The sequence below is a fragment of the Callorhinchus milii genome, unplaced genomic scaffold (assembly GCF_018977255.1).
Source record: "Callorhinchus milii isolate IMCB2004 unplaced genomic scaffold, IMCB_Cmil_1.0 Scaffold8, whole genome shotgun sequence".
In the NCBI taxonomy this organism is placed as follows: Eukaryota; Metazoa; Chordata; class Chondrichthyes; order Chimaeriformes; family Callorhinchidae; genus Callorhinchus; species Callorhinchus milii.
This window is the reverse complement of record NW_024704749.1, coordinates 17,270,664-17,296,808: the sequence shown is the minus strand read 5'-3', so window position 1 is coordinate 17,296,808 and position 26,145 is coordinate 17,270,664. Positions and strand designations below refer to the sequence as shown.

Below are 26,145 nucleotides of genomic sequence, written 5' to 3'. Positions count from 1 at the left end.
TAAGACAAATTCTGCACATTGTTTGAAAAGCTAAGAAAATTGAGTACATCTAGACCCAGCCCTTTGGATTCATTCAATCTCCATTACTAAATGGTCCATCAGTGTCAGCAAAGCATCCAAAAAAAAGTCTCATCTTCAACAGACCATAACATCACTCGGTCTCCGCCCCTCTAAAAACAGCTGCTTGGGAGCATTTTTTTTATTATTTAACCCTAGTAAGCCTGGGCTGATCAGGAAAGCTCTGTATAATTCAGTGCTAGAGCAAATCCACATACTACTACACAATACAGTAGGTTAGTATAACTATGTAAATCAAAATTGAGGAAAGTTAAAATTATTGCACATGTTGCATGAACACAAGTTGCTTATGAGTGACTTTATTGGGATTTCCAATAACTCTCGCAAGTAGGCACCTCCTTTTGTAATTACTTTCACTGTATTCGGAAGTAATGCTGCTCAAAACTGCTAATCGACATTCAGACAAGGAAAAGGGAATCTAAAATCAACTGGTTTAGCGGTAGTCAGTTTGGTTTTGGATACACTAGCAAAGCATTGTTTAAAACCAGCCGTATTTTGCATTAACTTTGTTCAACAAAATCTGCCTTTACATTAGTATACATTAGAATGTACAGAACAAAAACAGGCGATTCGGCCCAACTGGTCTAGGCCGGTGTTTATGCTCCACATGAGCCTCCTCTTCCCTTCCTCAACTAAGCCTTCAAGCATAACCTTTTATTCCTTTCTCCCTCATGTACCTATATAGCTTCCTCTTCCCCTTTGGCAAAATCTGTAGTCCCTCTGTTTCGGCCCTGTAAAGAAGTCCATTATTTTCCAGTTATCTTGTTCAATCATACTTGTTTAAATCAATATGGCAACAAATCTTAGAAGAAATAAAGGAAAGCTTTAAATGGTTTAGTTTTTAAATCTAATTCAACCACACTTTTAGTTTAGAGCAACTCCAAAAGTACTTGTGCAAATTGTTTATATTAAATTAATCCAAATGAACATTTGATTTATGTAAAACAGAACGTATTGCACAGATTATCTAGTAACCAGATCAAGCACCAAATATGGTCTATAAATACATCAAGCAACGTCTCCTGTTCAGACTTAGGCAGACAGGACAGAAGAGTGAACTAACCCACAGAACTATGTTCCAAAAAAGCAAGAGAATCAAACATGGTCTTCAGCAGCTGCCTCTGGGGTCCCGGGTAGGTTACCTGGGGTCAAATTTCTTCATTCAAGCAGGCTGCCACATCACTACCATCTGGTTTCAATCCAGCTGCACACAAACATACATCAAAAGGCACATCACATGAAGCAGGGTAGGTCCCAGAGGCCACAGTGCCTTGGTACACAAAGATTCATTCCCGAGAAAAACTGAATTCACACCATCCATTTGAAACAAATCCAAAACAAAGTTACATTGTTATTTGAAACACAAACCACTGCAGGCAAATACTGGTATATCCTGATCTCTGGTTGGAAATGGTTGCTACTTTGACTAATACAAAGAGTATAACAAGAGACAACATGCTCTCCTGGAACAATATGCCATGCCCCCTTCACACGGTGCGATTTCCAACAGGTGGAGCAGAAAGTGAAACCTGATCCTGCTTCCTTTATAAAATAAATCTAGCCACAGAGTTAAAGAGCACATTGCAATGCTGCAACACACCTGGAAAGCTGAATGCATTTATTTCTAAGAATATAATACTTACATTTTTTGAACAAGTCATAGTATTTCTAATGAAAATAGGATTTAAAGTTACCACAGTGAAATCGGATTGTTCTTCCAAGAAGGATTTAAGTAGGCTTCTTCAACATCACTGGAATAAAAACACCTCTATTCACTGGAAGTAAATACTATAGATTCAAATTACAAAGGAATGGGAAAAATGAGGAAACGTTGATTTATGGTTATTTTTACATTTCACTACTTCACTATCCAGAAAGGCAGGACTCGGGTTTTTAGGTAGAAAGAGCAAAATTTAAGTTCTCCGAGTTATCCTTACACATCTTTGTTGGACATAACCATAATATGAAGGACATAAATAATGTATTGTATTGGAAAATTTAGTGATTGTACACTTGTCATACACATTCACAATCTTATAGAGACATGCAGCAAACTAACTGACTAGCAGGTTTAATATCAGATGACAGAAGTAGGGTATTTACCGAGTTTAAGACAAAGTCCTAAGGTACACTATAACATAGGAAAAGTCATCCACATTGGGCATTTTGCACTTATAGTACCCGATTATGCTCAGTACAAAACGTCCCTGATAACCACTCCATGTAACAATACAAGTTTGATCAGCGTTATGCTCCCGCACAGTGCTGTTTTATAGGCATTTTGTTGGTACTGAGTTAAACTACTCATTCTGTAATACAAAAAAAATGTAGAAAATCAACTCAAATATACAGCCAAGACCAGTGTTTATAAATTCCGCTTGCAGCATCAGCCTGAAAAAATTTGGTTCTTTTTTGTCATCCTATATTTGGGACTGGGGAAGCACAATTCAATGCCCCCGTACAAGGAAGCACACCAGCACCTAGCCTCCTTTATTAAAATCAAATAGGTGACAAGCCAACTCGCCAAGCAGGAAGACCAGCAACAGGAATAAGAGCTCCAAGTCAATTCCAAAATCAACAGCATGTACAACGCACCAAACAGGCTGCCAAAAATCCCCCTTCCCCCACATCTCTAAGGGAACATTAGGTCAAGTTAATGGACTGGAATATTCCAATCCAAAAGGTCAAGCCCTTGGCTCTAAGCATGTTCCTCATTTCCAGATAGATTGCCAAATCAACATTACAAATACATTTAATATGATCTGAGTTTTCAGGCAGATTCCATTTCGGCAACATCCAGCAACTAAATGTATATTTAAAAACATCTTTGGCGTTGTTAATCATATAACTCGTCTGTATGGAGCCAGTTCTTCCTGTAAATATAATGAGAATCATGATGATGCATTATTCTGTGTTGTTTGTAGCTTAACATTACAAATTACATATGTTCTTTATTGGTTGTATGCTACATCTCTTGGATATAAGGTAAGATTTGCGCTTGACAAATTAAAGCGCTTCAACTGAAACCCTTTCTTGCATGCTGATTTTCATTAAATATTTTTGTCTATTATGTAATATTAATAGTTATGTGACAGGGCAATATATCAAATGCAAGGATTATTATTATACACTCACTTCCAGAAAGACAATTGCTGGGTGATCTGAAAATATTTCAATAATATTTATTGGGAGTTAGAAACAATTATTTAGATGGTTCATGTGGAAACCACGACTATAGGCAGCGGTAGGATGAAGGTCCTGCAGAGACATTTTGAGAAATTGTGTAATGGATTGAATGTCTATTGAATTGTTGCGTGCAATTGGCTGCTACGTTTCGCCCACAATATACACAGTCAATCCACTTTACAATATATTTTGAGAAGTCTGAATGACGTGATAAGGCGCTTTATCAAATGCAAGTATTATTGTGGAGTCTTGTAGTTCAGTGGTTAGAGCACTTGCCTGGGTTCAATTCCAGGCAGAGGGCGAAACCTTGGGCAAGTTTTCTTACTCCACACACCTAATAATAATCCTTCCAAAACAAAACAATAATAAATTGGTCATTTTTAATCCATGACTGTTTGTGGACACTGCTGTGCGCATTTTGCTGCCGTGTTTCGCCCACAAATATACAGTCAATTCACTTTGCAGTATATTTTGTGAAGCGCTTTGAGACATCTATAAGATGTGAAAAGTGCTATATCAAATGCGAGGATTGTTATTATTATCTCAAGGTTCTACAGTGAAAACATACTAAACACCGGCTTTTTTTAAAAATACTTTTCTTCCTCCAGCTTTCTACCTTTTTTTCCTCCACTCCTGAAGTCAGGCATATGGTACATACTGGGCTATGATGTCAGTCACTGGCAAGAAACTCTTAGAAATCAGTCTGTGGTTGAAGCAGAAAGCATCAATACATTGAAGAGGGAAAAGTGAATGTAAGAGTATGGAAGCGGGATAGGAAGAACGGATGAGTCTGATGCAAAATATAAACATGCATCACCTCACTGCAATTGGCCACTAAACCATCACTGAATTTTAACCTAAATTTGTCAATCGTTAGTGCAAATCTGCATATGATATTTGGGCCAGCTTGCAGGCAAATTCAGATTTAACAGCAGCCAGTTCTGAAGTACCACTCAAAAATTGCTGAATGTATTGACAAGGCTTGAATATACTGCACTGATCAAATTTGCTAGCTTTCGCAAAGCACCTTCCTACGTACAATGGTTTTATTTGCATAAACTAAAACTGAACACACACTGATAGTAGAGACATTTGATAATGCATTATCAATGCTTTTTTTTACTAACCTGGTAAATAAATGATCTGGTAAGAGATCAAACAGACATTAAACCAAACATTCTTGTGAAAATTTAAAGGCATCAAAATAAATTCAACTGTTAAACAGAACTGAATTGCAAAGAATTTGAAAAGCACAACAACAAAAACAGACAAAATATGCTGCAGCACCTGCTTTGCCCCAGTTGCACTAGTTAGATGCAGTCGTAACAGGTCTAATTTAGTCACGCAACCCTGACCATAATTTTACTGCCATTAAACAGTGCACCACACATGGAGACATTTTCTTTTCCTGTAACCAGTATTACAGCAGAAAAAAAGCTCATAATTCTGAATCAGTCATCTTTCAAGACCTCCTCTCTCTTCGCCACCCCATCAACCAAACACGAGTCTATAAATACATCCACTGTGCAAGGAACTTGAATATTGTTATGTACTCCCATTAATAATGAATGGATTTAACTCCACTCCTACTGTGCTCCAGACTGGCATGCTAAGGATACAAAACAGATCTTTAGGAAACAATGCCATTACATAACAGCCACAAATGTTCACTCCAACTATAAAGTCATGGGGGGAGGAAGGCAGAATAGCTAAGCCTGAGCAGCACAGATACTGTTGCATTCACAGAATTAGTAGCTGTCAGCACTGAGGCCTGATTCAAAAAATAAGAATTCACGTAGAAAGAAATAGAAGCTGTGGCTGCCTCCTTCATTTTATCTACCCAGCTGGTACTGTAGGCTGCAAGGCTACCTTTACCCTTCAGAACATTGGTCTGCATTCTGTTAGCCACAATGAGCTGCAATGTGAGGGGGCACTACAATTAGCTTCAGAATCAGTCCGAGGAATCAACACCAGTCTCAACTTATTTGGCTCCAATCAATTGAAGTTCCGCCAAATTTTCCTTGCATCTTTAAATTAAACAAAAAAAAAAAAGAGTCTCTTGAACCCTTAATTTCCATCGATGCTACAACTTCAGATCGACTTGAGTCAAGTCAAGGTAATTACACTCACAAGCCACTGCACCTATTGTTGGACAAATAACCAAGGAACAGGAGGTGCAGATTCATTTGCCTCATGTTTTCTTTTCCCACCCATTTCATCTCCCAAAGGCAGGTTGAAGACGTGCAATGAAGGTTATAAAGTGTTCCATATTAATTTAAAAGGTGTTCTAAATTTGAAGAATACTCCACGCAAAAACAATATAAACATCCACTAAGGAGGTCAAACAGGGAAAATCTAAATTTCTATACATTGCCCCCCACCCCCCTTTTTAATCTCACCATTATTCAGCTCTCACGGTCATTAAATAATTAAGTTATTCAACTCAGTGCACCATACCACACACATTAAAAGAGATGTACAAAAATACAACGACGATCAATATTCTAGCCAAATTAGTGTGGCTAGTTTACTATAAAGTGTATTGACTGTATATTTTGTAGGTGAATGGATTCTCAGCAGAGGAGAGAAAAAGGGTAAAAAAAAAGTTCACAACTTTGCTCCTTTTGAGATTGCTCCTTTAAAGGGAGCCTTGGCGGAAACTTGGGCTACCGTTGACATGGTTGTCTGACTATCATAATTAGTCTTACTCCCTCCTATTGATGACATTTATGCAGTATAAACAATGTGGTTTCGCTCATAGGAAGAAAAAGCAAACACTTTTCTGTGTGGCCCTTCAGTCAAAAGGACTTACTAGTAGAAGGAAGCTTTCACAGCCTGTTCTCCAATTAAGTCATCAGGATTCTGGTACTGTTTCAGCAGAATGAGGGAAGGGGATAAAAATCAACATGAATCAATCTGTACAATATTTTTAGAGAGGGCACCCAGAGAAAACTCAGCTTGAGTAAAAACCCATCAGCAATATTTCCCTTAGAATACAGTGTTAATTCTTATAGACATTGACACTTTCATTCAAAAGTAATACCACGTTGAGAAATTCCACTTGCTGCAAATTGGATACTTAAATTATCCAAGAATTGATCAGAACTGACCAGTCACCATGGCGATTAAACAATTTCTTAAAGGTACAATTTTGATTTAAAATCGTTAATTTACATAAATCTGGATTGAAAACTCATACAATATGAATATTTGCTGCAAACAAATGAATATTTAATTTGTCACCCAACTAAAAAATATCTAATGTCCCATTAAGATGTGAAATTTAGAGAATAGCACACAAGTTCAGTCACTGGAAAAAACGTATCTGGTGACAGCCTCACATCCTCCATCTCGACGCATCAATAACCAACTAAGGAATGTGTCGAGCAAAGTTTAAGCAAAGTTTTATGCATCACAGAATTAAATTGTCAACACAACAGGATGCAGTATAAGGTCATGAGCTGGTACACAAGGGTTCCTGGAGAAAGGACAAATGTCAGCTGCAATCAGTTCCCTCAAGCTTAAGAGAATGACTTTTGAAAAAAAATTACATCAGTGACTGCCAGTCAGGAAATGTTCCCCCTAGAATAGATTGCTCTTGCCTCAAAAAAACTAAACAAGCACCAGAACACAAAGTAGGATTTTTTCTTTAAAAAGACCTAACATTGCAAGTGAGCAGCTCTGTGCCATCCTTCTTGATGACAATTTATTGCATATTCTGCAAGAATGTTTCTTGAAAGAAAACATTCAAATATACCTGCTGCAGTCTGTCATGGACTGTACATCAGCAATAGACATTCACAGATGGTGAAGAGAATAAATGGAATATCTAATACCTTATTTCATCGTCATTTTAAAAAAACAGTTGCTCTTACATAAGGCATATTTAATATAAAGACAGTCTTGCAGAATTCAAATAGCCTTTGATCTGCTTTCACAAACAAACCATCTTTTTGAATAGAAACAAACTGATCTTAATGAAAATCAGGGATAGTCCTTATCAATAGATTGTTCACCATCAATTCTTGTCCCGTCTGGGAACAGTGAGATCAATCAAACCAGCCCACAGAAGATGGCAGCTTTCTAAATCAATCAGAATGCACTGATGTTATAGATCAGTTAAAGATTATGCATCAGTTTAACATCTTATCTAAGGACAGCACCTCCGACAATGCAATGGCCCCAATACTGCATTATATAAAGTGATAACCTAGACTGTATTTTCAAAGTCCTGGCATTGTTTGAACCTGCAATGCTCTTTACATACCTTACACACTTCCTTTAATATGGCTTTATATCAAACCTAATCACTGCTAATTGCTCCCATCTTCATTAGCTAATGCTAATTCTGTAAAGCGCTCTGAAATGCTTCCCTGTGTGAGGATGCTATATAAATGCAAGTTGTTGTTGTGAATTACTAGCATAACATTACTGACAAGGGCTTCAACTGAAACAACAGACCTCACTGTACTTATATTTGTAAGTACAGTAGTGAGAGATTAAAAAGATAAAATAATGCTCAAAAGCCACAGTGCAATAACAACTTACTTAAAGTTTGACTTATCTAACTTCACCTATCTTTCAATGTGATTATGTACATTCACTTTCTCCTCTTCCGCCCCCTCCCATTCCAAACCATTTCCTCACTTCGCTTAACTCCGTAAAATGATTTATTTGTCAAGGACATCAAACTTTTTTTATTTTATGTGCAACAGTAATTGATAGGTCTGCATGCCTGTGACTCGCATGAAAAGTTTCACAAACTAGGACCAGATGATGGATGGTTTGCAATTCTCTTACTTCTGAGCTTAGTTTGAGTACCTGGCTCATTCCCAACTTTGAAGAGCACATCTAAAGTTGAATATTATGTTCTTCCTCAATTCCCTTTGTAGCCTTTTCATGCATGACGGGACCTCCTCAGAGATCTCTGCCAATGCTATTTTATGACCAATGTTTGAAGAGGTTAAAGAGCAGATTCAGGTGACTCTCCAGCTTTTCCTCCCTGCCTGTAGGGAAACACCTGGCCATTATTCAGTATTTCGCCTACAAAGATGAGTGACTCATCAAATTGAGAAATGCAGATGCAGACTGCTGTCCTAATCTCTATATGGCACAACATATTAAGCGCTCCAGCACAAACTGGCTGCTGCATTTCACCCACAAAATGCACACTCCATGTGAAGTGCTTTGAGATGGCTTCACGTGCTAAGGCACCATATCAAATATGAGTATTATTATTGTAGACTTTCAAGCTAGCGTGCAGTTTACCTTTTTAATATCATTCAATGTGAATGAGCCTAGAAAGGTTTAAGTTATCAATGGCAGGAAAAGGAAGTTAGGAAACCAGTTTTTCCATGGTTCCAACATCCCGTTTCAGCTTGGAGCCTTCCCATTATTTAACACAAACCATCCAGGACATCCTTTTCCAGCTAAGATTTCTCATCAAGTTTCCATTCTGGTGCAAAACACATTTTTTTAATAAATCTCCTCTTGATTTCTCTACTCTTACATCCCTCAAATGTTTTATTCTGTCATTTTAGTAAGCGTGGACTAAAATTTACACACTTTCTTTAATACAGAAGTGTGTTAAACAGATTAAAGACTACCAAATTTTGCACAACAGATAAAAGACTGCCAAATTTGTCCCACCCCTTTTGGACAGACCCCTGCTTTGAGACGTCTCGAAGACGTGATTAGGCTCTATATCAAATGCAAAGATTATTATTATCATTTCCTCATATTTGGAGCTGGTGGAGAGGATGGACGAGGTGTGGGATAGTGGGTGGAGGGCTGGTCTGTGGTAGAGAAAAGGAGCCTGGGATTGTCTTTGGCTTCCAGGATGATCTTGGAGTAGAAGGTCGATTTGGCTAAGGTAAGGGCAGAGCAATACGTTTTGATGTAGTCCAGCCAAATCTGGCAGTGGACCGTTAAATTGCGTTTGCGTCAGGAGTGCTCAGCGGCATGCTCCTGTACGAATAGGAGGTGATGCGGGAGATGACGGGTGCAAGGGTGTCATGGATAACAGAGAGGGACTTGTGGAGGAGAGTGACCGTGAAGGTAAGGTCGTTACGGGAGGAGGTCCAGACGGGAAACTGTTCAGATGACAAGATGAAAGTGCACATTTGGAAAAGGCAGACACCCAGCACTGAAAGGGTTAATTGAACAGCCCTCAAGTCCTTAGATACAAAGAAGTTTCTGTGCTGTGAGAGTGTGAGTTGAATAGGAATAAGACAAATGCTGGCTGTGCAGTGCTAGGGATGTCTGGTGCTACGCTAAGATAGGCACCTTTTTATATTCAGTGCTGTTCTAAAGCTGCTTTTGACTAGACGGGAGCAAGATTCAACATTTTAACTGAAACAATCCAACTCATTGAAAACCAACAAATGGATAGCACAGAGGAAGTGGTTTGCCAAGAAATGCTTAATCAGCAGTTCTGCAGTCTACTTATTGATGACACATTTGTAATAAATGTGGTACTGTACATTTAATCATTTAGGCCGCAACTAAATCAAACTTTAAATAATTCTACAAAATATCTTTCACAAGCATGTGAAAGATGGCAACATGTGCTGGACTGATATCAACGACGCAGAGTAATGAAGAAATAATTGGGTAAGGGTTTATGCCAAGATCAAGCATTTAAGCATTATGGATGGACAAGGAAGTCTGTAATAAAGGAAATGGGAAGCAAATTGGTACATGGAAATTTGATGCTTGAAAAGAATCAGCCAAGTAGTTTAAGGGATGCGATTTGGATGCTGCTCATATTATGAAACACATTAAAAGGATCCCTTGAATGCATTTTATTTTCATCTCTTCACTTCTAACGCCACCAACTTGTGTCGGGGAAGGGTTCCACAATCACCAGCAGTGGTCCTATATCACACCCAAATGGTAAATCTTCACTTTTGACCTCAGACAATGAGTGTTGGTGGACTATTTGATTGAATGGCCATCCCAGCCAAACTCAATTATGGTCTCAACCAAACTACACACAAAGATTTCAATGAGGGTCAGTGGAGTAGGAATGCAGGCTGATATTTTCACCCCAGCCCAGGGATATTGTATATTTATAAGGTGCTCAGGGATATTGTATGTTTATAAGGTGCTCCCCCTTTTGATCCCTCATCTATGTCAGTACATCAAGCAACTCCTTCCAATGGGAGTTACTTGATATCCTGACATGGATGAGGATGACAATGGGATGGTGGTTTTATAAACCTCCCCTGCCCAACCCAAATAAAGAAATACAATTGGCAATAGCTTTTGTGCAGGTCCTACCTCTCAGGCAACTGAGCTTGACGCGACTTTGGGAACACAATGTCTCCGTAATTCAACATACAACTTGAAAATCAAAAACCAAATATAGGGCGACTCTCATGGGTTAACCTTCAGGTCACCACTTATTCCCTTTATTTTTCTAACCCCCATCCCCCCATGGAAAAATGAGACAATTGCATAATGGTGCAGTGACATCTTTAATCACAGGATTTCACGGAACCAGGAGATATCCACAGCAAAGATACAATGAGCTATTAGAGTCTACTCTTTGCTCTTTAGTTATTTGCAAACGGAAAGTTCAAACAAACATGTTTGCAGATCGAGATGGAACTAAAGCACAAAAGAAGCTATGCTATCCTGCTCATTTTATCTCAATCACCCCAGAACAGAGCACACTAGTTAATAAAAGTGAGGCGCATCAGCTCCTCTGCCTTGTCAGCTAAGTGAGTGAGCAATCGACTCATTAAACTACAGTTCCCAGTGCCAAAAGTGCAACAGAAGTACTTAGTGTGGATGGAATGATGAGGGCACCAGCACTCAAAGACATGATCCTGAACTGTTCTACTAATGTTTTTACTTACAAAGCAATACAACAGGAAACTTGAGAAACTTCATATATCAATATTTTAAACTGGTTAGTAAATATACAAACCAATAGCCGCTGGGTTCTGAAGTGCTATTTGCTGCTTCTCGCAAAATTAGCGGATAAAATGAAAACAGATGAGATGTAAAATTCCTTCTGAAACATTAAGAGTTTTTCATTTATTCTTCATAGCCTGTGGTATGTGCAAGAAAGATTGCACAGGAGATAACCTTGCACAACCTTGTTAGAAACTGGAAATGCTTAAGTCAACTACATTTTCATTGCTTTACATTTACAGATTCGGCTAGGAAATAAAACAGTTCACACAGACTAGGAGTAAAGCATATCCCTCCTACCAATGCAAGAACCTTGGGTCAATCATATTGGTATTGCAAATTCTGTGGATGCATTGCTTTATCAGCAGTTGCAAGTCAGGTATAACTAACGTCAGAATTTCTGTAAATGTCAAGCATTCCAGCACAATTAGTGGCGGTGAAGCAGCGAAAGCTTTTTCTAAAGAAAATTATTAAACTTTACAAGGAATCAATGTTGAGGTCAGTTGTCCCTAACCTACAATACAGTTCTACTATTTAAACAATACACCCATTTAAATCTACCACTGTTGTCACACGCTTCCAAAACCAGTCACTAAGGAGTAGAAAATACAAAGATCTGCAGTGTGTTTTTCCGATGACCTGCTGCAACACTACAACACATACATAGCAGGTCACAGTTGTAAATACCTCTCTGTACTGAGTTAGCTGATCGTTGAAAGGCACTACAGTTTGTCTTAGCACCACTGAGCTAGGGTGGGAAAGGTCAGCCAGAATACCTACTCCTGATCACTTACGTTGTTAGAACATTTCAGTGATTGGACAAAATATTTCACCTAGTCAAAAAGCACCAAAGAAAATGAGTGCAATTCTTGGCATGCATCAGCAGTGTACACAATGAGTTGTTCAAAAAAAAGTTACCATTTTAGGAGGTTCATACTTCAGCAGATCAGGGTTCTTCACTTCATATGAATGATTTGTAGAACTATCAATAAATAAGAGATTATGTTCCTCCTCCCTCCCCCACCACCACCAGTTTTATGAACAAGTTAAAACTCGTACAGTACTCTTATCTTCTGCAATCAGAACGCACGGTACTTTAGCAGCTGCTCTGCAACTCTATGCTGGCCTTGTACTTATTTTTAAAATGCATTTAAGACTGGAAAATAAAAGTTAAATACGAATTAACCAAGTAGCAGCTCCCCACACCCCAGAGACACCAGCCATACATACAGATTGCAAATTTTGTCAGATGTTTTAACAAATTAAAAGCATCTCTAAGAATTCTTGTCCCCCCCTCCACGTTGTTTCCTTCCCCCCCACCCTATATTAGGCTTTACATTCTAAGCTTTACATTTCAGAATAATATCTAAAGATCAAGTTGCAGTGCGTTTTATAAAATGGGGTTAAAAATACTACGTGAACAATTGATGGTGACCTCATTAGTGGTGCCAAGAAACAATGAACGAAATCATGTTGGGACACAGCTCGTGATGATTGTCATCTGTGGCTTCATTGTACCATTTCTTATTATAATATTGGGGAGGATGGATTCTGTCTTATCCATTTGAAGTTAGAGGATGTTCTGGCTCATTCAGGCCTTAAGGGTCTAACTGACAAGTAGCAGAACATCAGTGGAACTGGAGTCAATAGAAAAGTAGATTTGAGTGTCATTGACATACATGTAAAAGTTGCACATACATGTGAAGTGTGCGGATGACATCACCAAGAAGGAGCATGAAGATGAGGAAGTCTTTGCTGAGTTAGATCTCAGCAAGGACATAGCTGGCCTCAGTATGTCCTAATTAATATGAAAAGGAAATGATCCTATGCCAAACCAGGATAGATTCAAGCTTCATTTTGATATTCACCCCCATCCACGGGCAAATAACTAGCAAAACATAATACCAGTTTCTACACATTAGGACTGGCTAATTGAGCAAAGCCAATGAGATTTTGATCATTTTAAAGCAGCCTTTGCAGTTAAATGCAGACGTTCCTAAGCCCCACTCAGTCATAGTCAGCTGTGATACATTCTTCCAGTACTGCAGCCACTGCTGAGCCAAACCACAATAAACAATCAATGATCCAGTTAACGTCAGTATTCTGTATTTCCCAATAAAATTCCCCTTCAATGTAACGCAATCGCATCACTCCCACCCATCCCCCACGCCAAACTGCACTTTCATCCAAACTTCAACTACGTTCTCGACTGTTCTCAAACATTCCAATGCAGAATATTAACCACTTCCCTGTAACTTTCATATTTTTTTTAAAAAAGCATGCCTTTTTGCCTTTGGCTAAAAATGACTAACCATCAAGCAAAGGAGGAATGTTTGCTTTGATACTGTTATTACATGCAACTTTGTGTGAAAGCTATACCTTAACCCAAAGGAATTAATAATTGCACTTGCAACAAAAAATTAAACCATGATACTGACTAGTAGTCACAGTAACAAGTTAATATTTCTTGGAATTTCAATTTAAGATTAGTTGTTTTCTGGCCCCAAAATGCTTTAATAATTCAATCACGATTCAGATTTACAGCTCCATGGATTAGATACTGGACTCCAGATCAAAAATGTGGATTAATCATAGCATTATAGCCTAGATTACCATATTGGCAGGATTTCTCATACTCAATCATTGAATTGTTCCAGGTTCAATCCTGGTCGGTGCTGAGGTAGCAGATCTCAGGGACTTGTGCCCCATTGGAAGTTTGTTTTATAAAGGCAAAACCCCTTTTAGGTGGGGAGGTAAAGGAAGAAAATTGGCGATGACAAAAAATAATCTGCACGTACAACTCAGCCCTTTAATCTCCCAATTAAACCATCCATTCAATTGCTAGAATCTTTCAGTAAGCAAAGGAAGTAACATTCTCAGTCTGCGTAAACTTGCCTATTTACTGTATTTATTGTCCAGTGCCCTGAAGCTCACAGTAACATTCATAATCACTGCATCACTGGCAACAGAAAAACATTCCTTTCATAAGAGAAGCACATTGAGGCCTTATAAAAACAAAGAAGAACTGTTTGCAATGTCATTGTGTATCATTTCTCCATCCTCTGCTGAAACAATAGTCCCAGTCGCAGCAGTAACGCTGTACAAAGCACTGCAGAGCACCAACCTTTTGTCCAATTCAAGATGCATACAAGATGATGCATCTTGCTTTGTATGGACTTTTAAAAGAAGAGGCAGGAACTGGCATCAGCTGCCTGGTACGCCCAAGTCCCAATCACCAGATGACTTCTCTGGTGAGAAAGATTTCCTTGCATCAGAATTTTAATGTAATGGAAGTGACTAGGACTACAACATTGAAATTGCATACTTACAAATATAAATATCCATGTGGCATACAATTTTTCAGGGTGAATTGTAAGCTTCTGACAGGACCACAATGGCTCCACCATCTGCTAATCTTTCAATCTTTGAACTCGGAACTGAAACTACACCTGTTCATTAACAAACAAATGAATCTGGTTTCTTAACTATGAATAAATGGAATTGAAGTATTTCTCATATTTTAAATGAAAGGGTATAGTAAGAGCAAATCATATTATTCAATCTTTACACAGATAATACCAAACAAATTGCCTATAATGCAGGAATCAATCCAAATTCAAACTAATTTGTGACAATTGGAAAATGAGTTATTCAGATACCAAACAAGGCAGAAAGAAATATAAATGAGTTTGATCTCCTGAACGTGTGCAAGCGACTAAATATAGCATCAAACTTTTGTTAGGGTGATCAAATGGTCCTCTACGTACAGTAATCATTCGCACAGTATGAATAACCATTGATAGATATTGATGGAGCCATGAAACTATGTGAGTCTGAGCTATCTTAAACAAACACTAAACAGTCTGTGGTAAACCGGTTAAAATCTCTAAATCTTGTGCACCATGGGACTGGATAATGATATAAGACAATCCAGCATCATAATCCAGGCTCAGCAGTAGAATCTGTGTGAGTAGATAAGAGTTAAGCTGCCCTGGTTATTATGGCATCATCTCAATAGAGCCGTGTTACACAAGGAATAATTCTGCTGCATTCATCCATATTGAAAAACAAGTTTGTTCAAGGAAACAAATAATAATAATCTTTGCATTTGATATAGTGCCTTATCACGTCTTCGAGACATCTCACAAATGCTTCACAGAATATACTGTAAAGTAAGTTGACTGTATATTTTGTGGGTGAAACTGCGCACAGCAGTATCCCACAAACAGTCGTGGATTGAGTGACCAAATTGTTTATTTTTTGAAGAAATTATTCCCCCCTGGAAAAGTGATCCGTCAATCAACTAACAACTGGGTTCCTACTTACTGCTAGGTAAACAGAGGCGTGTGGAGTAAGGAAACTTGCCCAACCTTTCACTCTGCCGGGAATCAAACCCAGGTCTCTCGAGTGCGAGGGAAGTGCTCTAACCACTGAGCTATAGGACTCCACGAATATATAAACTTGGTTGAAGATAATACATTGGGAAAAGAGATGTGCAATATGGTGGAGGGAAGAGAGAACTTTCAATCATTCGCTGACATGCATCAGGAAACTGAAAAAACATCTTTAAAATTGCATATTAGATGTGTACTGTGGTTACGAGGTAAGACATCTAAATCACAGTACACTTACAAAAGCCAGCTAAAGCAATACTCCACACACGCGTGTGTGTAATACACGTGACTGCACCTTCAGCCATCTCACACATATCTCTCATCTTTTCCCCCCACCACTTTATAAAAGCAGAGAATCATCCTAAACAAACCCTTGGCAATATATTCCTTTTTAAAAAAAAACTTAAAATGGTTTCACCTCCACTCTTTCAGATTATTTAAAAAAAAAGTCACCACTAAACGGATGTGGTTTGATTTAATTTGGCAATGCACAAGATACTAAATTTCCAAGAAAAATTCCACCCTTGCATCAGTTCTTTTCGTGAATGAAATCATTTAATTGTGCCACGTTTCATACTCTTAATTTGAAAGAGGTCTCTTCTCTCCCCCACCCTCCCATAAATCTTACAGAATGCATGTCAGAAAGGAAAATCTGGTTAATCACTGCCAGGAGTTTCTCCAGAGTACTTGGTCATATGACAAAGTCTCAAGCAAGACTATAGGTAGAAAACTATTAGCTAATGTATAAACTACTCAACCAGACTAAGCTAGCAAATAAAAACACATTAAAGGGACGCTACCTCTGCCTCTACAGATAATAGTTTAAAATAATGAATTTCCTCCCATTCAGCCTAGATTTAACTCCCAGTCAGTCAATTGCTTAGATTGCAGCATTCACTTTATCGTTAACCACTGTGAACCGACAGCCAAGGCCAATCTTCTGCCAACTTGATGTAGGAGCTCTGGCTGAATTTTCACCTTTTTAGTACTTGGAGACTAATTGTATGGATCCCGGACAACCTTAGCTGAGTGCACCTAACTCAACACAGTGGATCAAACTGGGGACTGTAATGTTCTGGATGGAATGGAACACCACTGTGTGTCTACACACTGACGAAGCCTTAGTAATTTTAAGATATGACTTGCCCTGTGAGTCGCAGCAGTTGAGGCAGAATCCGAATATGCTTTCAAACTAGATATGGGGCATGTAAATGGGACTAAAAGGAATGCTCTTTAAACTAGCACAGACACGGTGGGCTGAATGGGCTTCTTCTGTGCTGTAAATTTCTCTGCTTCTATGAGTTGTTAGTTTTGCAGCTAGTTCTGAAAATATAGTGCAAGAATAAAGATATCCAGAATTTCAATAGACGTGTGGTTTAAAAATACTGTCAGCACACAAATGTCCTACAGCGTGTAAAATGGCACATTTGTATGACAGAGAAAGATATTTTAAACGCAGAAATAAATCAGCTGCATCTTTGATGCACCGGAAAAGGTAGTTTTGAAAATCTGGTCCAGAGCATTCTCATAGCAAAATCATGGGTCATAGAAATAGACCCAGTTGTAAAAGGTTTTACAGATGAGTAAGAAAGCAGAACTTCAAAGCAAGTTGTTGTTCTCACTTTACGAGATGAAACTGGTGTACACTTCCCAAATGTGACATTTACCATCCCTGCAGAACTACGTACCATGAGTCTTTTTTTGAAAATTACACTGTAGTTAATTCTGTTTTTTGCTGGATTTATTCCCAATCTATTCAATCACAGCTGAACAACTTGGGTGGCGTTGATGCTTTGGTGCTAATTCAGCAATTCAAGCTTCAGGAAAGGCTCAGCAGCTTTGGGACTTCTGAGAAAATCCAGATTTATTCTTTCGTCTCGTGACAATGACTAAGACCCACTTTGTTATTTACCAGTGCCGTGAGTCACAATTTTACTTTTAAAAAAAGTTAACATCAATAACACTAGTCCTTTTACATGAAGCAGATTAAAAGACCAGTCATGTTGTAATTGTCTCAGATATACTGTAATATTAAAACAAAAACAGAAGTTTCTGGGAACACTCAGCAGGTCAGGCAGCATCTATGGAGAAAGGAAAGAATGGTGGGACTAAAGCGTTCTGATGAAGGGTCGTGGACCTGAAACGTTAACTCGCTTTCCTTTCTCCATAGTTGCTGCCTGATCTGCTGAGTGTTCCCAGTGACTTCTGTTTTTGTTTCAGATTTCCAGCATCTGCATTATTTTGTGTTTTATATACTGTCGTATTAATCCTTCAAAAACAGTTTTGCTTCAGATACTTTTAGTTTACAGTTACCCTCAAGCGAATCATAAACCAAGACTCCAGTGATTAAAAATACAACAAAAAATACGAGGCAAAGGCACGCACAAGATGGGTGAGCAAAATCTGATCATGAGAGAACTGGGAGTTAATGTGACAGTGCACTGGAGCACCAATGAATTACATGCGGGTGGGGGATGGTGGCGGGAAAGAGATAAGAGTATTCTCTCCTTTCCCCAGCCTAGATTCTATATTTGGTTGGTGAAGCAAATGGTACCATCACTTCAGAACATTCAGAGAAAACAGAATGTCTATTATTATATAAGGTTTCTAATCTAGAAATGCAAAAGAACATTCCAAATGGACTTTTGATACCGTACCTTTATTTATTTATTTGGTTTAGTTGACATTTAATTGAAAAAAAGTTGAACCTCATCCATAACTTGATGTCTGACAGGCTGATGTCTGTCAGACTAGAGTCAAGGGTGGAGGTGGGTGTCATACATGAACACCTAAAAGTGTGCGCTGAGGCCGCTACTAATGGGGAGCATGTAGATAAGGAAAAGGAGAGGATGGGATGAAGCACAGAGAGGAGGAGAAATTACTAGAGGAGGCAAAGTGAAGAAAGAGCAAAACCACTTGTTTTTGGAGTTATTGATAAAACCAGTGTTGCTATTGTTTGTTGTAATCACTATATGCACTGTACTGATAATAAATGCATTGCTGAATTAAATCTTTAGCATCCAGAAGCTCAGAGCAAACATAATCAAAGTTCAGGCCAGATTCTCCGAGATCCCATTTCCTCTGTGCTGAGAAGAGGCTTTGTATAAAACAAACAGACAGCAATAAAAATCATTTTAAGAATACACACAAAGTGAAAGCAAATTAATTTAAATGTGGAACTCAAAGCATTTAGAAATCTACTTTTAACAAAACAAATATGGAAAATCTATAAAGCAGAAAGCTGGTCTCACTTCCTTCAGATTTGTTTATCTTCATTATGCACCTGCTGTTCTGTGAGATAAGATAACTGATCCCATAATGTTCTAATATTACTAGACACTGCAAAAACAGTAAATACATGTTAAACCTTTTTTTTAAAAAAAAGTCCTTTTCAGGTCATTTAAAATTACCATCACTTAACTTTTTTTAAAAAATGCTACAAAAAGAACAGAAGGTTTGGAATAAAGATGCTTGCCATAGTTTTGTTAGGCAAATGCTATTTAAATAAGCATTTGGGCTTATATAAATAAGTAGTTTGGGCAATATGTGCATGTGACCACCAGGAAGGTGGATGCCGAACTAGATGGACCTTGTTCTTTCTTCGTCCAGCATTTCTTATATTCTTATATACACTTGATTTGCAAGTTCAGTAAACATACTGATTGATATACACGGTTGAATTATCAAGAGTGTCCAACTTTCCCCTTTTCTGGACTGCAGCAACCCAAAGCAAAACTCTCTTTGGCAGGCTCCAACCTCGCAGTGGTGAGCTCTGAGGACTTTGTTTTTGCTCAGCCGGGTGTCTGAGACATGTGGAAAACTATCACCATGCTTAAGAGTATCCAAACCAAACAGAGAATTCTCTGCATCCCACCTACTCGTGGAAGTCCCAGAGGACCACATTAACAGGTAGCTAATTGACAAGAGGTGGAATTTTTTTTAATTCAATATTTTGCTTCAAGGAGCATTATAATTAATGCTCAATGGAATTGAGCATTAATTGTAATGCTCAATTCCATCCAGAATTATTTTCTTGTTAGAACAAACATTCTTCCATTCTGATCAGAAGCTTTCAAAATCTCCACTTGCCGAGTTATTTTTCTGAGTAAAAGAGGAGAAACATCCTATATTACACATGAATTGGTCATTGAAAGCTATTAAATAAGCCTTGCATTTGAAATAGCAACTTATATTGGTGAAACAGCTCAAAGCATTTCACAGGATTTAAAATAGAGTGACTGTGGTTTATTTGTATTCTAAAGCAACTCTAAAGCAGTCTCCACTGAGCTTCTTGCAACACTTGTGTAGACTGTAAATGAATAGAACAATCATGAACAATCTTTTTTAAAAAAAGCTTCAGATTAATATCACTGTTCTAATGCAATGCCACTAAGTGATTGAGGTTAACTAGGTCACTGGATTGTGTAAAACTTTGGTAACAGCAGAACATTCCAATCCAAGAAGGGAACAAATCCTTCATTGCTGATAATCATCTTTTATTGGCCAACGTTATAGCAGCATCGACTGATTGAAATGGTCTGCTACATAAAGTGCAGGCTTCTTTTCAGTTTACAAACAGACTGCGACCATGGAAGGCAGATATCTAAACAGGGGGTGAGTGCTCCCTAATAAAGAGAAAGACAGACACATTGAAGAAAGCAGCTAAAGAATTTAGTGGTACTTTCTGCTTCCACATCACATATACTTTGTCAGGATAAATTGAAGCTAAATCAACAATGCACTATTCACCTCTCTACATTAACAGGAACGAAAGACCTGACATCACGCAAACCCATCATTTGGTACTGTTGGGAAACTGGGTCAGGCAGTAAAAGGGCTAAAACACAATACTGTTCACTTGCCTACATTTAAATGGCACATCCAGTGCAATAGCAGACTAACTTTCCATTTCAAGTTCAATTAATTAAAAATTAAAATAAATTACACAGTCAAGTGACAAAATTTCAATGTTTCATATTCAACCATCAATGTCAATTAAAGTGCATCATTATTCAAATATTTTGCTTCAAGGAAGCAGCCAGCCAATACTCCAACGGCTCAGATCTGCCCCAGAGAAATAATTACAGAGTTTACATTTTCACTTGTAAACAAGTTGAAGAAAAAACAGGCTGATTGTTTAACAGAGCAGCACTAACAACAGTACAGTAGGAGAGGAGACTCACATGCATCAGTATCAGTTGCTTAATGAAAGGCACCATTGTTCCTCATTACTAACCTGTTTGTGTACTAATAAGTATTAAGAAAGATTCGATTTTACACTTGATCATTGTGCCCTCGCTTCTGTTTCCACATTTGTGTAAGAGTAATGCGGCCAAATTTTCTTCCTCTGCAAGATGAAGCTCTTCATGCACCATTCCAGTAAGATATATGCAAAGTGCATTCACACAAACAACAGCTGAAACTAATGACTGTGAATATAAATCAGATGTTCTATTGCTGCAGCCATCAGGTAATTGTGCCAAACTGCACATTTCAACATGTCAAACCCTTAAAATGAATGTTGCCCAATGGCAGATAACTCAATTTAACAGAAAGCAAACTACAAATAAAATTAAAGTATATATATATCCATAAAGATCTACAAATCTAGTCTAGCATTAATCTATATTCAGACATGCCGATTTTCTTATTTTGTACCATTCATAAAATTTTGAATATTCCATAATATAAACACAATTCAAACACCAAAAAGACCATTAGAAAAATGTGAAAAAAGCAAACACAACAGAAATTCAACCAAGTTCACAAACTGCTGCAATGAAAACAGGAGATTGGTGAATTGGGTTTAAATGGTTAAAATTTGACACCATTTAGTAATCCTCCTTTTATACGATAATTCTTTAATCTTTCACCCAGACAGAACACGTCTGCACAGGATTGTCCATTCTGTTCTATTAATCATTTCAATAATCCTTTGTAGTTTCTAAAACATAATGCCACTACCCAAATTCCATAGAAAATGTTCTAAAATTTTCAACACTAAATTCTGAAAGGTTTAAATTATCATTTATAATCCAATTAATGTAATCAGTACAGCAGGATTAGACAATCCTGAAGGATAATTATATTTCCTCCTTTCAATGCACAATTGAGACATTTCAAACCATCAGGCAAGACCTCTGCTCAATATTTTATCAGTAACAATATTCTTCATAGCCAGGTAACAATTGAGGATAAACTTGTGATTTAACTGGAATTGATCTAAAATTACAACCTGATAAGACTAATGCTAGTGATACCTTCACTAACTATTGAAATGAACATTACATTAAATTATGTTATCAACATTAAGTTATCAACTGAAAATACCAAATATTACCCCAAAATTAACACCCAGGGAAATTACAAATCTGCTGCTACCTTTTCCTCCCACTTGCGAGTGGGATACCAGTAGCTCCAGAAATAACCTTTACTCTACAACAGGACAAGTCTCACTGAGCCTGATGGAGTGCATGTATAATTGTTCTTGGTGAATAAACTATTTTTAAATGGTTATACTTAAAGCAGACCTCCTTGGAAAACACATCTATGGACCCATATGGTTCACTAGCTGGGCAGTTCAAGTTTCAGAACTGTACATTTTAGGAGATGAGTGAAAGTCCAAGCTAATATTGAACCTGTACAAATCAGGGAGGACTTCAATTCAAATTGGTTTGCAAATTGCATGAATAAAATTTATTACACAAGACAATTTAACATGTCTCAACAATGCTTTTCTTTGGAAGAACTACCGCAGTGACCGATGTGTCACAACAGAAAGAATAAGGTAATGACTAGCATAAAAAAATGTAGGTGTTGGCCTGTGTTCACTTGCAACTTTCTGAAGTTCTGTGGCATATCCCTTTATTAGTCACCACCACTGCTTTTTCTATGAACAAATTCAAACCAATCAGAATCAAATAATAATAATCCTTGCATTTGATGTAGCACTTTTCGTGTCTTTTAGACATCTCAAAGCGCTTCGCAGAATATACTGTATATTCATGGGCAAAACGCGGCAGCCAATTGCGCACTGCAGTGTCCCATAAAGAGTCGTGAATTGAGTGACCAAATTATTATTTTTTTTTTTCTTGAGAGATTATTATCAGGCACGTGAAGTAAGGAAACTTGGCACAAGGTTTCGCTCTGCCGGAAATCAAACCCAGGTCCCTCACTTGGCAAAGCAAGCCATATGCTCAGGAAAACAAATCCATGAAAAATAAAAAAAAGTTGCCATAGTGGAGCAATTTGTTCTATGTATTGGGTCATATACTGGGCTACAAGAGGAAGGAAGCAAAATTGCACTCCTAATTTCTCAAACAGCAAATCCATCAAAACTGTTGGGAAGCTAAAACACCTGCAAGAGACGGAACTTAACGACAAAGCAATTATTCAGTTCAGATGCTATCAGGCACTTCCAACCAGAAGACTGGAGATGGCATGAGTTGAGACATGCAATATCTATTCTCTCAAACAAGGTAAGAGAGAATGAACTCCTTCATCGAAGGAGAAAATGCAATATCTTAACTCCAGCATCAAGGTAGAAAACAAAACAGATCCCTAAACATGTGGTTATTAGTGTTGCCTCCAATCTATCTTTGTGGTCTGTTGAGCATCAACAAGAAATAAATTGGGTCTCTGCAGCAAAATAACATCCCCAGATCCTGGCAATGCTTCAGCATGTCTTGAGGTTATAATCCATAGCTTGCTGCATGCAGAGGGCTGAGCTCAAACTCCCAAGATTAGCAGAAGAGATAAGTGGGGTGAAGTCACTTCACCTCTCTAATACAGCTCATTTTGCATTGCAAGAGCTGTCAAACCCTGTTAACAATGATGTTCTTGTGAGATTTACATTCCCTGCTCCCAAAATGAAGAAGTAGCTCAATAGGCCAAACAGCCTACCCATGATCTGATGCAAAACAAGGACCTTTAATACAATTAACAAGTATGTACGCACAATATGAAAATATTACGTGCTTTCTTTTTTGAGCAGAAATGTAGTTTGCAACCACAGCAAGAGCAGGTACATTCTACAGATGACAATCTGCTGCTATAATTTACCACATTTCGTGACCTGTGGTCACTTCAGAAAGGCAGTGACGCTCTTAGCCCACAGGGGTTTATTTTGTATTAGAGCCCATGTTTATCTACCATTCTTTACTATTACTTTTAAGAATTCTCAGGAACATTGATATTCTACTGAATATCATCCATTTTTTCCCCCTCTTACCTTGCAGTTATTGATCAGGTAATAAACCGAGTTTAAGTAGACCATTTCTACATCAAAATTTTCTCCTTCTACCTGAATGTACATGAATACGTAGGGAAGAGAATGATGAGCACCTGGAGCATTCCAGGTAACAATCTGATTAAAAGGTTCAGATAACATCCTAAACATCCATAAGATTTTAAATAATCCTAAAATGTAGGATTCAAATCCTTAAAATTTCAATAATCTGATAACGTCTTAAGCGTTAAAGGTTTAAATAATGCAAGTAAGTGCACCAAGGGAGCATTGCGTCCTCTTCAAGAAAGGCTGGATAAACAAGCAAGAGTGAGGGAGGGACCTTGGCTGATCTTTCCCTCTAATCTAGGGATGCTGCAACCAATTGTAGTGGCTCCACTGTTGCTCTGGCTAAAATCAAGCAAATCTGAGAAAATGTTTGGCTCTTGCTGCTCAGATCAGCTATCCCTCCCAAACAAATCTTTCTTTTTTTTAAAAAAAAACCAAAACTTTTAATTTAACCCCCCCCACTGAATTGCTCTCTTCGGTGACTGCATAGCAAGTTAAAATAGAAGTGAACATGTCTTTGATATGACCCGTTTTGCCCCCAGTAAACCCACACACAAAAAAAAAGTCAATTCACTTCACAGTATACTCTGTGAAGCGCTCAACGACGTGAGAAGACGCTGTATCATATCATAGACCACGGCAGCACAGAAGGAGGCCATTCGGTCCATCGTGCCGCTCTTTGGAAGAGCTTCCCAATCATCATCATCATCATCAACATCAACAGCTCGTATTTTTAAACAGCGCTCTTCACGAGGGGTAGTGTCCCGGGGCGTTCAAATCAGACCCGCGCCCCGCTCTTTCTTTCCCCGTAGCCTTGCAAAAAAATATATATATTTTGCCTTTTCAAGTACCTGTTCAAAATTCCCTTTTTTTTTTGGAGAGGGCGGGGGGGGGGGGGGGGGGGAGGGGGGAGTTGTTAATGTTATAATGCAGGGATTATTATTATTATTATTATTATTACTGCTCCTAACAACAACAGCAACAACTGGTGATACTACTATAACCAAGTGGGTATTACAACAGCTATCAACCATCACCCCCCACCCTTGCCCCCCCCACTCCCCCCCATAACCCCAACAACCCTCCTTCCCCTGAAGTCCAGATGTAAAACAGTGCAGGGAGTGTGTGTGTGTGTGTGGGGGGGGGGGGGGGGGGGGGTGGGGGGCAGAGAGGGAAAGAGAGTGAAGAAGAGAAGTCTCCCAATACCTGGACGAGAGTTGAGTGAAATCCCCTCCGTCCAGAAGGCGAATCTTGCAGAACAGCACCCCGTTGACAAAGGGGACGGCCGTCAGCTCCTCCAGGCTGAAGATGATCTGGAATTTAAATTTCTTCTTCTTCATGATGAACGCCATCGGTGGTGATGGGGGTGAGGAGAGAAAAGGGGGTGTCGGTTGGGCTGGAGGGGAGGGGTGGGGGGGAGAGGGTGGTGGTGGTGGAAGGAGTTTGAACCCCCCCCAAAAAAAATCACCGGGCGCTTTTATTTTCTTTCTTTTTTTCTTCTTCTTCTTCTTCCTTCTTCTTCTTCCTTCTTCTTCTTCAGCAGCAGCAGCAGCGAGAAGCGGCGGCTCGAGGTAGTCAGTCCAGCGCGAGCGAAACGGGAGGGAAGGCGCGCGCGCGCGCGAGAGAGAGTCAGTCAGTGCCCGGGCGTCGCGCGACGCTTTTCAAACGGCACGAGCTCCCCAACCGTCAACCGAGACCCGGAGGAGGAGAAGGACGACGACGACGACGAGGAGGAGGAGGAAGGAGGACGATGCCCCCCCGGCTCGAGGAGGGAATGCAAGTCAGGTTCGGGGGTACAGTGGCCGGCGCCTCGCCCACGTTAGTCTTCCTCGGGCCACCTCGAGGATCCCGGCGGAATCGGTGAAGGAGCCGGAGCCGCAGCAGAGCATCGTACCGTCCTCATCGGAGCCTGGTCAGTCCCGTAAGAGCGGAGCGGGGCGGCAGCGGCGTTTATAGCCCTTTCTCCCCTCCCTACCCCCCCCACCCCGAGGCCGCGCACCGTCTTGAGGTGCCGGGGAAAGGTGTCGTGTCGCGTCGCGGTCCCTCTTCCTGAGCGAGCGCTTGTCGCCCGTCCGCCCACCCCCGGCGCGGTTCCTGAGTGGGTGGGTGAAGGGGGGGGGGAGAAAGCGACCGCTGTCAGCAAAGGAGCGCGGAGGCGGGGAAGGGGCGAGCGCTCCTCCGGCTGCAAAGCCCGACGCAGAGTTAGTTGGTCCGCCTCCGCTCCGGCTGTCCATCACACCCACCGCGATACCCCATTGGCCCGCCCGGCGGGCG

The 26,145-nt window shown here is 39.3% G+C and overlaps 1 protein-coding gene across 2 annotated transcripts in view; it reads right to left on the bottom strand.

The window, feature by feature from the left end:
* Nucleotides 1-25,270, bottom strand: part of fam102ab (family with sequence similarity 102 member Ab) — a 54,669-nt gene extending 29,399 nt beyond the window's left edge. For both annotated transcript variants that reach the window (XM_042337834.1, XM_042337835.1), the window contains exon 1: nt 25,078-25,270. In XM_042337834.1, coding sequence (XP_042193768.1) covers nt 25,078-25,223 — 146 coding nt within the window. In that variant the 5' untranslated portion in view covers nt 25,224-25,270. The remainder of the gene's footprint in view (nt 1-25,077) is intronic.
* Nucleotides 25,271-26,145: the final 875 nt, after the last annotated feature.